This window comes from Coregonus clupeaformis, chromosome 30, assembly GCF_020615455.1.
Source record: "Coregonus clupeaformis isolate EN_2021a chromosome 30, ASM2061545v1, whole genome shotgun sequence".
Classification (NCBI taxonomy): domain Eukaryota; kingdom Metazoa; phylum Chordata; class Actinopteri; order Salmoniformes; family Salmonidae; genus Coregonus; species Coregonus clupeaformis.
The window spans coordinates 232904-248601 of record NC_059221.1 but is presented as its reverse complement, the minus strand read 5'-3'; the positions used below and the strand labels follow the sequence as shown (position 1 = coordinate 248601).

Here is a 15698-nt window from a genome sequence, read left to right as displayed (position 1 = left end):
TCACTGGCAAGCAGAACATTCTGTCGGCATTCACCAGGCTATGGGATGTGTTTGGGGTCTGGGAATACCTTTTAAAGATGCTCCATGGTTCAATGCTATGACCTAGACCATGAGTGTGGAAACGCCAAACAGCTGTGGTCAGGGAACACTGCAAATACTGTTGATGTTGACAACAGAGTGGGTCTGACTGTGGTCTATGGTCGTCTGACTTGACTCCAATGTATGTATGCGGGACGACCTTCTACATTTACTGACTGACTGTCATAAATGGGGCAATTCCTTATTTGCATTTAACTCCAATTTAAGAGGAAGTCTCCCATTGACATCAATGCATGATTAAGTGAAATGTTGCTATAAGTGGAAGCATGGATTCCTCCCAATGTGAATAGGAAACCTTTCTAGTGCCAAATATTATAATGCAATACCAGGTGTTAATTGTTTATAAGAACACCACCGTACGTGTATGACAACTGACACCTGACGTTGGTGTGTGTGTGTGTTTGTGTTGTACTGACCATGGTGCATGAAGCCGTTGTTGCACAGTCCGACCCCCAACATCACCGCGTCCTCACGTGTGGAACAATCACCCTTGGAAACAGAATGCCGCACAGTCACAATTAAGCGTGTCACCTGTTAAGCCTTGTTGTTTTCACCTCGTTGACACAGTGGGGTGTGTGTGTGTGTGTTAGTGTGTGTGCGTGCGTGCATGCGTGCACTGTACCTGTGACAGGAGCCAGTCCACCAGTTTGCTGGCAGGCACCACAGACTTAAAGGTTTTTAAATGGTAGTCTCTATCCCTGTAAGGGAGAAGGAGATGGTGGGAGTAAAAATATGGTTTCAAAAAGCAACACACAGTGGGGAGAACAAGTATTTGACACACTGCCGATTTTGCAGGTTTTCCTACTTACAAAGCATGTAGAGGTCTGTAATTTTTATCATAGGTACACTTCAACTGTGAGAGACGGAATCTATAACAAAAATCCAGAAAATCACATTGTATGATTTTTAAGTAATTAATTTGCATTTTATTGCATGACATAAGTATTTGATACATCAGAAAAGCAGAACTTAATATTTGGTACAGAAACCTTTGTTTGCAATTACAGAGATCATACGTTTCCTGTAGGTCTTGACCAGGTTTGCACACACTGCAGCAGGGATTTTGGCCCACTCCTCCATACAGACCTTCTCCAGATCCTTCAGGTTTCGGGGCTGTTGCTGGGCAATACGGACTTTCAGCTCCCTCTAAAGATTTTCTATTGGGTTCAGGTCTGGAGACTGGCTAGGCCACTCCAGGACCTTGAGATGCTTCTTACGGAGCCACTCCTTAGTTGCCCTGGCTGTGTGTTTCGGGTCGTTGTCATGCTGGAAGACCCAGCCAAGACCCATCTTCAATGCTCTTACTGAGGGAAGGAGGTTGTTGGCCAAGATCTCGCGATACATGGCCCCATCCATCCTCCCCTTAATACGGTGCAGTCGTCCTGTCCCCTTTGCAGAAAAGCATCCCCAAAGAATGATGTTTCCACCTCCATGCTTCACGGTTGGGATGGTGTTCTTGGGGTTGTACTCATCCTTCTTCTTCCTCCAAACACGGCGAGTGGAGTTTAGACCAAAAAGCTATATTTTTGTCTCATCAGACCACATGACCTTCTCCCATTCCTCCTCTGGATCATCCAGATGGTCATTGGCAAACTTCAGATGGGCCTGGACATGCGCTGGCTTGAGCAGGGGGACCTTGCGTGCGCTGCAGGATTTTAATCCATGATGGCGTAGTGTGTTTCTAATGGTTTTCTTTGAGACTGTGGTCCCAGCTCTCTTCAGGTCATTGACCAGGTCCTGCCGTGTAGTTCTGGGATGATCCCTCACCTTCCTCATGATCACTGATGCCCCATGAGGTGAGATCTTGCATGGAGCCCCAGACCGAGGATGATTGACCGTCATCTTGAACTTCTTAAATTTTCTAATAATTGCGCCAACAGTTGTTGCCTTCTCACCAAGCTGCTTGCCTATTGTCCTGTAGCCCATCCCAGCCTTGTGCAGGTCTACAAATGTATCACTGATGTCCTTACACAGCTCTCTGGTCTTGGCCATTGTGGAGAGGTTGGAGTATGTTTGATTGAGTGTGTGGACAGGTGTCTTTTATACAGGTAACAAGTTCAAACAGGTGCAGTTAATACAGGTAATGAGTGGAGAACAGGAGGGCTTCTTAAAGAAAAACTAACAGGTCTGTGAGAGCCGGAATTCTTACTGGTTAGTAGGTGATCAAATACTTATGTCATGCAATAAAATGCAAATTCATTATTTAAAAATCATACAATGTGATTTTCTGGATTTTTGTTTTAGATTCCGTCTCTCACAGTTGAAGTGTACCTATGATAAAAAATTACAGACCTCTACATGCTTTGTAAGTAGGAAAACCTGCAAAATCAGCAGTGTATCAAATACTTGTTCTCCCCACTGTACATCCAACACACATTCAAGCAATCAGGTGCACACAAACACACACTTCCCAGACATGGGCAGTTCTAGGATTTTTTTAATGGGAGGACCAATGGGGGACAAAGAACCAGTCATGGGTGGCCATGGGAAATCAGCAAATTGTATCACAAATAGCATTGGTTTAACTACGATGCATTGTACTGAATAACTGTTTCAACTGTTTGTTTGTATATGCCCCTAATCTACTCCAATAAATCAATTGGAAATGAACATAGGGAACATTTTCAAGTTCGATACATGTTCAGCTCACTGGCATTGAATAATTATCAATCTTTGAAAGCAGCATAAATTATGCAATGGAATGATTGTGCTAGCAATGCGGTGGGAACCTGGAATCCCCCCAGGAAATAATTGCCTTTTCTAAAATAATTTCATGCAATTCTACATGACCTTAGTAAAAAAATAAAAAATAATGTAATACCACACAAATGACAAGCTACTCTAACACTGTCAAACAATAGTGTTTTTAGCTATATTGTTACAAAAACAGTAATGGCATTTTTCAACATTGTAGTACAACCAAGTTTCTATACTGAACAAAGATATAAATGCAACAATTTCAAAGACTTTACTGAGTTACAGTTCATATGAGGAAATCAGTCAATTGAAATAAATGTATTAGGCCCTAATCTACAGACTTCACATGACTGGGAATACAGATCTGCTTCTGTTGGTCACAGATACCTTTACAAAAAATGGGCCTCACAATGGGCCTCAGGATCTCCTCACGGTATTTCTGTGCATTCAAATTGTCATTGATAAAATGCAATTGTGTTCGTTGTCCGTAGCTTATGCCTGCCCATACCATAACCCCACCATGGGGCACTCCGCTCGCCCACACGACGCCATACACGTGGTCTGCGGTTGCGAGGCAGGTTGGACATACTGCCAAATTCTCTAAAACCACGTTGGAGGCGGCTTATGGTAGAGAAATTAACATTAAATTCTCTGGCAACAGCTCTGGTGGACATTCCTGCAGTCAGCATGCCAATTGCACGCTGCACACAACACAATCTGTGGCATTGTGTTGTGTTACAAAACTGCACATTTTAGAGTGGCCTTTTATTGTCCCCAGCACAAGAGGACACCTGTGTAATGATCATGCTGTTCAATCTGATTATTGATATGCCACACCTGTCAGGTGGATGGATTATCTTGGCAAAGGAGAAATGCTCACTAACAGGGATGTAAACAAATTTGTGCACAAAACTTGAGAGAAACAATATTTTATTTCAGCTCATGAAACATGGGACCAACACTTTACATGTTGCGTTTATATTTTTGTTCAGTGTATGTTGATAAGGCTAATAAGAAAATCTGTCAAATTAAAATGGGAAAGGTGTAACAATTTGTAAGCTATTTGCATCAGTAATTGACCGAAATTTTACAGATTTTTATTTTTACAGTTCTGGAAAATAACAGAATTCATTCAACAAGCTTTGGAAAAGGGACTTCCATATCTCCAAAGTTCACTGGCTGAATGGAAGAAAGTCCTCACAGCAATATTCCAACATCTCGTGGAAAACCTTCCCAGAAGAGTGGAGGCTGTTATAGCAGCAAAAGGGGGACCAACTCCATATTAATTGCCATGATTTTGGAATGAGATGTTCGACGAGCAGGGGTCCACATACTTTTGGCCATGTAGTGTACATTGTGCAATGATGTGAATCACACTGCTGCTCTCTCGTTCAGCTATTTGCACCTTACGGATTGTGGCTGTTGTGGATGGCGGTTCCCAAATGTATGTGTATTTTAACCAAATAATGGTTGAATTGAATAAGTTTTAGCTGCCTATCAATCATTGTTTTGTGACCAGTTGACAGCCAGTGAAAAATGAGCTCTTGCAACAGCTGCATAGTGCGGATCCCAGCCTATGGAACAAAAGTTTGAGGGAGTTCCTCCCTTCTAAACTCCTCCATGGTTTTGTGCTCCACATACTGTCAAACACCAGTTGAATTTAGGAAGACCACAAATGGGGATTTTATTGCTCAATCTAATTCATGTTGATGAAAAAATTATAATTCATAGACCTAATGGACACATGCTCAAACTCGCACACTTTTGATAAACTTAAACAGCTGCAAATTATCGAGATATCAAAGTGTCACCAACAAAAACATAAGCAATAGGCCTTTTTGCATTGGAAAACGAAAATCTGTGTTCTTAAAACCTTGTACAAAGCCAGTTAACGATAGGCATTCTGAAATGGCAGATTAGTTATCACTAAACTGCATTGTAAATACCAAATGGGTCCAACAGTGTTACATAATGACAGGGTGACAGACAGACATATTTTTATCAGTGTGACCTTTTCCCAAACCCATTCTGTTAAGTCTGAGACAGACGCCCTGGCGACACCAATCAATGCCCCAGAGCAAGAGGGAAAGGCGGTGGCATGACCGAAGCAGTGTGTGTGTGTGTGTGTGTGTGTGTGTGTGTGTGTGTGTGTGTGTGTGTGTGTGTGTGTGTGTGTGTGTGTGTGTGTGTGTGTGTGTGTGTGTGTGTGTGTGGAAGGAAGGAAGGAAGGAAGGAAGGAAGGAAGGACGGACGGACGGACGGACGGACGGACGGAAGGAAGGAAGGAAGGAAGGAAGGAAGGAAGGAAGGAAGAGGGATAAGATGGACAGGGGGAAGAAGAGAGATGAGGAGAAGGAGGAGGAAGAAACAGAGAAAGAGTAGGCAGAAAAAAAGGGGTAGGAGGAGGAAGAGGGGGAGGTGGAGAGGGGAGGAGGAAGAAATGGGGGAAGAGTAGGAGGGGAAGAGGAGAAGGAGTGTGAGGAGGGATACCTACTTGGCGACAGGGATGTACAGGCTGTGCAGACGACAGTAGAGCCTCACACCCTACGAGAAGTAGAGAGAGAACGAGTTTTGAGTCACTGTCTCCTCAACAGGCAACCCTAAAAATCAGGGGCAAATTCTAACTTCTACTTAAGTCAAATTTTTACCTTGTCTTCTATTGACATCAATGCATGACTTCATGAAAATTTGACTTAAGAGGAAGTCAGGATTCCCCCTGAGAGTCCAAAAGCAGAAGCAGTGTTGTAGGATGTCGGCTAGAGACACCTGGCGGAAGTTGACTTCTTAGTGATAGTTCACGCAACAAAACATGAGTCAGTCAGATGTGTTCAGACATCACTTTAAGCTTTGATCTAGTAACAGCTCTTGCCCTCCCCAAGTCCAACATCCCACAACTACTTTTCAGACGTATATCTATTTATGGCTTTGGCGCTAACATGCACTCTTGCTGTTTTTCATCTTGATATATAACAGGATTGGGGTCAGTTCCATTTAAATTCAGACAATTCAGGAAGTAAACTGGAAGTCCAATTCCAAATGTTTCTCATAGAGAAGCATTGAAGAAAATAAGAATTTCAGTTTCCTTCCTGAATTGACTGAATTGAAATGGAACTGACACCAACACAGATCGATACCTTTGACATGATGTCCTCCATCTCGCTCCTGGCCTTGTAGGTGCCGTCATCGTAGCGGAAACGGTACAACACCGGCTCGTTCTTGAACTGGTGCTTGTCCGACACTGAAATGTCAAGAGAGAGAAGAGAGAGAAGAGTGAGAGAAAGAGAGAGAGGGGGGGGGGAGAAACAGGGGGGAAAGAGAGAGAGAGAAAGAGGGGGGAAGAGAGAGAGAAAGAGGGGGGAAGAGAGAGAGAGATGGGGAGAGAGAGAGTGATGGGGAGAGGGAAAGAGGTGGAGACAGACAGGGATGAGGGAAGAGGGGGATGGGGGAGAAAGAGGGGGGACCGAGAGAGAGAGAGAGAGAGAGAGAGAGGAGAAAGGGGGGGGGGAAGAGAGAGAGAGAGAGAAGGAGACGGGGATGTGGGAAGAGGGGGAGAGAGAGACGGGGATAGGGGGAAGAGGGGAGAAAGAGAGAGGGGGAGCGAGAGAGAGAGAGAGCGAGGGGTCAACAACTGATTGGTTTATTAGTTAAACATTCATCACTATCAGCCATCATTGAACCAGTAGGGTTGCTGCTGAGTATAGATACACGCTTTCAGAACATCCATTGAGCCAGTGCAAGGGGAGACCCATTGACAACATTTTCATAAATGAAAAGTCCAAAGGGGAAAACACAGGGAAATTGGTGTATGAGATGCTGAGACTCGACACACAAATTGAGCTACCAATGACCAAAATAGGTATATTCATAGCTCAGATCTGTTATTGCGTTAGACGCAGGCAGGCAGGAAGTGATTCACTGTCAGCGCCAAATACATGATTTAAGTGTGTGTGTCTGTGCGTTCCGTTTTCAATGCATAATTTAGATCGGTAAACCTGCAAACCTGTGACTAAGTTACTAAGTCTGCTGGTGGAAACCTTGGGAAATGGTTTTGTAACTATTTATGAAAAATGAATCTTATTTTTTCTCATTGGATAGAGACAGTAAGAAAGGAGTAAACACTGAGGAGAATAACAGAAATGAGTAAAACAGAGTGTGAATAATATAAGACAGTGAAAGAGAACGTGGAAAGTGTGAGACTGAAAATATAACGCTAACAAATACACCCATGAAGTGCAAATAATAAGGCATATGGAAAGAGAGAAGGAAGAGAAAAAAGATTGGGAGAAATAGAGAGAAACATATATAGAATGAGAGAGAGAGCAAGAGAGAGACAGAGAGAGAGAGAGAGAGAGAGAACGAGGGAGAAAAAGAGAACCATAGAGGGAGAGAGAAAAAAGTGAGAGGTGGGAAAAGCCCGAAAGAATGACAGAATGGTATGAAGGACAGAGGCGGTTCTCTCACCATGGTGGATGATTCCGTTCTCCAGCAGAGCTTGACCCAGGTTGACCCCCTCATCTGGCTTGCTGATCTCTCCACTCTCTATCAGCCACGACACAAACTCACTGTGGGGACAAGGACACAACACTTTAGTATAATAATGTAGACCATATTTATTTGCACAGAAGAAAATACAAAACAATGTTCTAAGAGTTTAAAAGACAATAGACCAAATGCCATTTAGAAGATGCTTTAATCCAAAGTGAGTCCATACATTTTTTGTGTGATGTGGCCCCAGCAGGAATCGAACCCTGAGCCACACAGATCCAATATTATGGGATACAGTCAGGCTGGACCCCAGGAAGACTAGCTGTCATCATGGCATCAGCAAATGGGGATCCCAATAAATTATTTAATTATTCATTATTGGGATCCCCATTTGCTGATGCCATGATGACAGCTAGTCTTCCTGGGGTCCAGACTGATTGATTTTGCTCTGCCCAGAGTACCCCTTAAGTACCTTCTCATGTGCATTTCAGTCTTTTCAAGTACCCCCTGTGGATAGGCCAAGTACCCCCAGGGGTCCTAGTACCCCTTGTTGGGAACCACTGGTATAGAATATGGTATATAATACAGTACAGCTTACAGTATATAATACAGATACAGCTTTAGGCAAGGCTAGTTCAAAATGAGAGGGGAAACTACTGTTCTGGGTGAGGCAAAGGTTGTGCAGGCTTTTGTTCCAGCCCGGCACTGACACTCCTGATGCTGGATATTAGTGCTATTCAATTTAGACTGTATGCAGTCACCTGTATTGTATATGGCACACACACCTTTTAAACCCCTTTGTAACAGGTAAGCGCTCCAAAAGGTACGGTACTTGTGCCTTCTCTCTCCCCCTTCCCTTCTTTATCCCCTCTTCCACATCTCCTACCCCTTTCTATCCCTCTGCCCCTTCTCCCTTGCTCCCGTTGTCCTCCCTCCCACCAGCCTTAAACACCCTCTTTCTCGCTTTCTTTTTTCACTCACTCCAAAAAGTGCCAATCTGAATTCATGGCTTTTGTGGCACCATTCATATATATGCCTCCTCATACTTAAATACAGCATTTTCTCTCCTCAGTGTATTCTCCCTCGAGACACTGAGCAAACCAGATATTTGAAGCAGATGAAATTAAATTTCCCTCTTCTCAATGTTCCATGCCACTGAGCAAACTCAATTTCCCATTGAACGACGAACCGTGAATGTGAGCGAGTGCATGTGTGAGCGAGCATTGCTGAGAAAGCAGGGTAAATGTATGATTCCTCTGCATGTGTGTTCATGCCAAATTTGAATGTGTGTGTGTGTGTGTTCATGAGCATTCATGCCAAAGCAGGATAAATGTGTAATTTCTGTGTGTGCGTTAATGCCAAAATATATGTATGTGTGTGTTCATGCAATGTATGTATGCATGTACGTGTTCATGCAATGTTTGTATGTTTGTGTGCGTGCGTTACCCTGCTGCGGATGCAGACTAAAAGCGTGATCCCCGCATGTGTGTTCATGCCAAAGTGTGAGTGTGTGTTTGGGTGTGTGTACTTGTGCGTATCACCATGAAAGCAGGGTAAACGTGGGATTCCTGTAGCGTGTGTGTTCATGCTAAATCACAGAGACACCTTGAGCCATCTGCTCACACCTGAGCTTGCCTGTCCGGCTGATTTACAATGGGCATATTTTACCATCATCAAAAGAGTAAATCACAACCTACCAACTGCTGCTGCTCTTTTAGCTCTGTGATATGTGTGTGTGTGTGTGAAGTGATTGTCAGCCAGGTCTCTGTACTGCACCTCTCACAAGTCTGTGTCTATCTGTGCAAGTGTGTGTGCGTGTTTGTGTGTGTATGTGTGGCGCTCTCAAAGCAACATGCTGCTAATTGACACAGGACTCACGTGGATCTGGTGGGGTGGAGGACAGGGGGGTTGTTACGTAATAGCGCTGGTTAATTTGGGCGCTGGAGCAGTCACACAGAGGAGTAAATCACTGCTAAGGATGGGAACAGTGAGGCTGTGTGTGTGTGTATGTGTGTGGCAAAACAAGCTGATGAGCAGAGAGAGGGTGGACAATAAAGTTAAGGGATTATCTCAGTGTGTGTGTATGTGTGCGTGCGTGTGTGTGTATGTGTGCGTGCATGCATATGTGTGTGTATCGGACATTCTGCTAGCAAGCCTAAGCTTCAAACATTCCTTTGCTACAGCATGCTACAATGATGTCATCTAAGTTAGCTATTGGATATACTGTATCAGAGTCAACATGAGGCTTGCTTCATCTTGAACAAGGGACTGGAGGTAAAAATGTCAAGTAGGTCACTCGCTTGTGAAATAGAGCACTTATGTTGACTTGATATTGCAAATGTTGGTTCTATTGTGCAAGATACTAATCTGTCAAATGAATTAATCTTGTGAAAACCACATCAGTTTGCACATCCAGCATACACAAGACCTGGGTCGTATTCATTAGTGCACAAAATAGCAAAACATAGAAAAATGTTTTGTAACAAAACTAAAACAAGCGTTTCTTATTGGACAATAAAATAAGAATAATCCCTCCCTGTTTGGGCCGGTTTTCTTCCATTTCGTGCCAATGAATACAGTCCTGGTGCATTGCCATACCCAAGATGCAATACAAGCACCAATGTGAGCAAAGAAACCTGCATTAGGAAATGGGCTGAGAAAGAGGAAGGCTAAAAGAAGAACCAAATACGACCAACTGCCCAAATAGGATGTTGGAAAAAAAATTGTTGTCATTATGAGTTCTCTTATCAGTAGGAATTGGGAGGGCACTGATTGTAGTGTAGGATTCTGTATCAGATTAATTTTGGGTTCAAATTCACACTCTTATAAGACATAATGACAACTGACAAACTAATGAAATCCTGGTTTGGATGCTGACTGACTCCATAATGAATGCCTAGTGATCAACACCGTGTTGCCCCTTTTTTCCCTTCCCCCGAAAGGAATCTCGCTGTGTTATGGAGCTGTGGGGCATAATGGAAAATGCATTACTGAAGGCAAACCAGCCCTCATTGTTAATTCATGGCATTGAAAGACTGGGGGGAAAGAAAAAAGGAGAGCGCTGCTCAGTCCAGTGGCTCGCTGTGTGAATGTGTATGTGTGAGTGAGCATTGCTGAGAAAGCACGCTAAATGTGTGCTTCCTGTGTGTGTTCATGCCAAATGTGTATGTGTGTGTGTGTTCATGAGCATTTCTGCGAAAGCAGGCGAAATGTGTAATTTCTGTGGGTGTGTGGGTTAATGCCAAAATATATGTATGTGTGTGTTCATGCAATGTATGTGTGTTTGGGTGTGCGTGCTTGTGCATATCACTGTGAAAGCAGGGTAAATGTATGATTCCTGTGGCGTGTGTGTTCATGCTAATTCACAGAGACACCTTGAGGGGAGGGTCTTCCAAATTATGCTCTTGTAGTTAAAGGGAAGGTCTCTTCTCTAATGAAGCTCTTTCTGTATACGTTGGGAATCGTTGCCTCCGACAACAAAGTGATTGGCTGCCAACACAGGGAGGAAAACAACTCCCAGACACCTCACTCATCAGTTAACTATTCGGTGGGAAAGAACTCACTTTCCCATGAAGCACTTGGGCACGATAGTCAGCTTTCGGCGCCGGTCCTTGATCAGGTGGCGGCTCTTGGTCATCATCATGTGGTAGAGCTTCTCGCCTTTCTTGGCGATCATAACGTAGGCATCCCGCTCCATCCCCAGCTTCAGACCTGTTACCAACAGAGAAAAACTCAAGGGGTCAGACACCAAACATTTTGCATATGAAGTTCATGAGACTTGTTATTATCGAAAGCCTAAGGTGTTAGAAACTGCTATTAATAGTTGTCTAACCCAACAGTGATATTTGTTTTCAGAGACAGTGTGGTGAGAGAGTGAATGAGAGAAAGACTACATCACTCCTCTCACTGCATAACAAGCCATGCTGATTCCCATGACTGGCACGGGGGGGCTGCAGCAGTCACAGCAGCTTTTGTCTCACATTGCCAAAAAAAAAACAAGAGAGGGCCCAACACCGAACCCTGAAGGACACCACCATTTCCTCCAGTCAGCCCTCTGACGTCTACGCGTTTCAGCCCCCAGGGGGGAGAGGCTGTCACTGGGCTGTCAGAAGATGCAATGCCCCTGCCTGTGGGCCTCGTTGGGGTATCCGACACGGTACAGGGATAGGAGAAGAACAGAGCATGGCGGCTCAAATCTGCCACCTCCTTCGGATGGAAATCCAGATGTTAATCTGTCCAGGTCTAGAACAATGTACTGTATTGACGCTCGCCTGCTAATGTACTGTGACGCCACTGAGTTTTTATATATTCGGTGTAGAGCAGCAGTTATGTTTAGCAAGCTGCAACACAACTGAGTGAGAAATATGTTAAATTATGAAAAATGTGCAGAGACAATTCAAAACAACAGTTGATGTTGAGCCCTTTGAAGGTTGACCATGTCATAGAGCTTCAAAACCATATACTGTAGATAAAACTATCCGTTGGGCTCTCTGAACTTTGGAGATCCATCATCAGGCTCTCTGACTGGCTAAACTCCACTGTCAGCCTCTCTGTCCTGCTAAACCATGGGACTCTGACAATTCCAACTCAATTTGCGGGTGTGCCAGAGCTGGGTGCCGCTGACGGAGGTGTGGTTGGATTACACTTGACAGTAGCTGGAGTGGACTCAAACAAAGAGTGCCATTGGACAGACAGGGTTCTGGTCTTGGTGCAGGGGGCCTCAACCCTGGGATGCTGCCCCAGCTGTCAGAGCCTGACGAGAGGCCACCTCTTCCCACCCTCACAGGCACAAGCTAACCGGCTAACATGCTAGCCCACTCATTTTCCCTCAACCACCACAAAAGCTCTGATAAGATGATCCCAGACCCATCCAGCTGGCAGGGCAAAAACAACGGCTCTGTCTTGGGAGTATTTAAAGGGGCCACAACCAAAACGTCCAACTGAAGTCAGTGCCATTTTAAAGAGGTGTGCTGGGGGAAATTGGAATGCAACAATGGGTCAGGTATCAATAGTGAAACAGGGATGAAAGGGATGCAATGGCCATGGTCAAACCTTCCAGATGTGGGCTAGGCCGGGGGTTCAGGGAGGGGGGTTGGGGTTAAGGTTGGGGGGTAGGGTTGGCTGCACTGTGACTGATCTGGCATTTATTAGCCTCAGGTCAATTTCCGCCTAACGTAACCCAATACCCAGCATGGCCCTTTGTACTCTGGAAAGTTCCACTTCTCGACTTTAGCCACAGGATCAAGTGCTGATACCATGACTTCTGCTGTGACCGCTCACTCAAGTCCATGCGGAAGGCTCATTTGCTACATTTGAAATATTCAAGCTTTGTTGTACACAGCTAGAACCAGGTGTGGTTATGTGTTCAAAACCCACGGCTGTTTAAGTTGAGTCATTGCCATACACGTACAGCTTGGGGGTAAGCTGTTGTGATTTCTGCCTCCAATGCTATCAGGTGTCACCGGGCATGCCTACAGCCACAGAATCCTGTAAAAGCCTTTAAAGCTTTATTGGCACCCCCCCCAATGCGCACAAACATAAAGACAGGTGGCCAGTGCTGAACAGGTGTCCTTAGTCCACAAGAAGACACTTTTACATTTTGAAGTCAAAAGATGGAAGTAAGCAAAAATGTTTAGGGAAAGTCATTAAACAAGAGGAGTAAGTGTGCTTACAATGACACTTAACAACAACAAATAACCCATCTTCCTCAAAATACATGTTTTTAGTCAAACACTATAGCAAATAGCATATGTTTTAACCAGATGAAGTGGTGTTTTAGTGCCATTCTTTTTAGAGAGGACAAAGTGATAAGAACTTTATTCGAGTGACTGGATGTTTTGGGTGTGACTCAATTTGAACACACTATTAATTACACAGTTCGGGAAACCTGCGCCCAAGCTGCCAATTCATATCAAAAGTCTGCAATCACTCCACACCAGTTCGAAAAATGGCATCCAAAATGTGTTACGAGTCTCATTTTCATACCACGGTATAGACGTCTAGACAACACCCGTGATGGGAACTGTGTTGCAATACTTTCTCGGTGCGTTACTGTTTCTGACCAAGCTGCTGCTATTGCTCTTTTTCGGGCTCTGGCTGGGATTGAATAGTCTGTTTTTTGCGCATCTTGGGTTTGTTTGTGAATTAACTGCTCGATAAAGTGCTCTCTCTCAGGGGTGTTGATTAGCAAACATGGGTCTCGCAACGTATGAAGCGACTGGCTCTTTCCTTTGAATGTTTAACTCCAGGTCATGTTCTTCTGCATATATTTGGCAACACAGTTCTAGGTCATCATGTCACGATCTTAAGACTTTATTTATGAAACAAAAGCTAGCTAGAGAGACTCTGGGTAGTAAGACATACTGTATCATAATCCACATACCATAAGCATACCACAACAGCCCTAGTGATGTACCAATTCATTTGCATGCATGCGTGCTACAATTGGAGCTCTCACAACAGACAGAAGGAATTATTTTGTTCCCTCTTGCAACGCTAACCATTTGTTTATCTGAACCCTTATTGTGTTAGCAACCCATAGCATAGCATTGCTGAGATACTGTATCAGTCTAGGTGGTCAGCCAGTACAACCAGAAAACATGATAGCATTCTTTCACACACTCCATGGAGGTGGGAGGGAAGGAGTGTGAGTGACATCCCTCTTTTCATTCTACTCACTCTCTCTCTGCTCTCGTTCCCTCAAAATGGCGTCGAGCCACTTCTGCTTGTCCTCTGCGTTCTTGGCCATGCAGACGAACCACTTGTTCTTGGCCGTGTTGTGGATCTTCCAGCCGTTGGTCACCGTGTAGTTGTTGCTGTGGTAGTCAGCTGAGAAAAGAGGAACAAAACAAGTAAGGGACCATGGTACAGTACACCCCCCACGTGAGTCCTTTTCTAGAAATAACCTTTATTAAAATGTTTTACCGCAATTCTGTTGATAGACATTGATATCAACACTGTACTACCTTTTTTACTTGCCGATAAAACATGCAGTGTTACTGAACTCAGTTGTAACAAACTTGGAGGGTAATACAGCCTGCCTGGCCACACCACTCTCAAGCGTCACTTATATTTGAAACACCTTGGAGTTGAAATATCCATCATTCTGTAAGTACTGCTAATTTAAAAAAAACAACAAACAGAGCAGTAAAATACATCTTTCTGCTGACTCGACAGAAAGTCTCTCTCTCTCTCTCAATTTTATCAGCTATTTGGCTCCAGGTGACTGTAATGCATAATGAATGAGCTGGGCTAATGGAGGTGCATTAGTGTAATGTTAAAAGGTCACATAAAAAGATGTGAAACCCCATGGCCTGGAGGGAGGGAGGCATAGGGAGAGCTAATCATGTTTTGGTGTGCATGGGGAATGGTATCAAACAATAGTAGATGTAGGAGGATGATGTTATTGCATTCATCCAATGAAAGAGGTGTGACCGTGTATACACACTCACGCTAAAAAGGTCTCCTTGAGCGAACGAGGAACTGGCCTTCGCTTTGTTTACATATGGATGAGTTTTTTTACATGTTGTCTAGCTGCAGTTGTCAGTGCATGTCAATGTTGTAATATTTAGTTGAAGAACAAACCACAAATCTTGTTCAAACATCTTCACTCGGTATTGTCCTTAATACTCTAAAACTGTCAATGGAATGGTGTAAAAGTGCAGCTATTTCAAGGGTGATTCGCTGGGCTTCTACAATGCTACAAATCAACACATGATCAACCTTAGACAGACACAAGCTAAGCTGGCAGTGTAAAAATGGCACATGACCTTGGTCTCACTATCGGGTTATACGGTCTCTCTGAGAAACATGCGGAGAGAGAACATGTTTTTCTTTGTGGTTTCCTCTGAAAGCACGAAGCGACAGGCAGCAAACAGCCCGTGGGGCACAGAGAAGAGGCATGTGAACCCATGCTTCATCTTGCCAGTGTGGTGAGTGAAAATGGGTATGATTAAAGAAGAAGTGCATTCATACCCCTGCAGCTAGGGCTACAACTATAACCCCCTCACAGAAAACAACCAGACCTGGGTTCAAATAGTACTTGAAATCTTTCAAATACTTTGAACATTTCCTTGAGCCTGTCTGGAGTGCAAGATCGGTGGGGTTAGCATTTTAGGGGCTACTTCATCGGTTCTATTGCCCCAGGCAAGCTCGATTAAGCACAACTAAAGTATTTGAATGATTTTAACTCATATCTGAACACAAGACCTGAAAAAAACATGCTGGTGTGCAATAAACCACACGAACAAAACAGTGTTGTAGTTGGTAAGTGCCAGTTCTTGCAACAGCAGGCATCCCAATAGTTCAAAGGTTTGAAATGCAGGTCGGTGCATCCGCTCTGAACCAATGTGCAGACCTCAGATTCATATAAAATCACCTGACCATTTGTAAGCAGTTCAAATGTGAAAAACCTATGC

At 44.0% G+C, this 15698-nt stretch overlaps 1 protein-coding gene across 1 annotated transcript in view; it reads right to left on the bottom strand.

Annotated features, from left to right (window-relative positions):
* Positions 1-15698, bottom strand: part of LOC121545975 (phosphatidylinositol 3,4,5-trisphosphate-dependent Rac exchanger 1 protein-like) — a 132787-nt gene that overhangs the window by 49409 nt on the left and 67680 nt on the right. Inside the window, exons 9-15 of the mRNA XM_041856932.2 lie at positions 13960-14109; positions 10845-10992; positions 7258-7358; positions 5931-6034; positions 5291-5340; positions 722-797; positions 516-588 (exon numbers count right to left, since the gene is read on the bottom strand). Of these exons, the coding sequence (XP_041712866.1) occupies positions 516-588; positions 722-797; positions 5291-5340; positions 5931-6034; positions 7258-7358; positions 10845-10992; positions 13960-14109 (702 nt within the window). The remainder of the gene's footprint in view (positions 1-515; positions 589-721; positions 798-5290; positions 5341-5930; positions 6035-7257; positions 7359-10844; positions 10993-13959; positions 14110-15698) is intronic.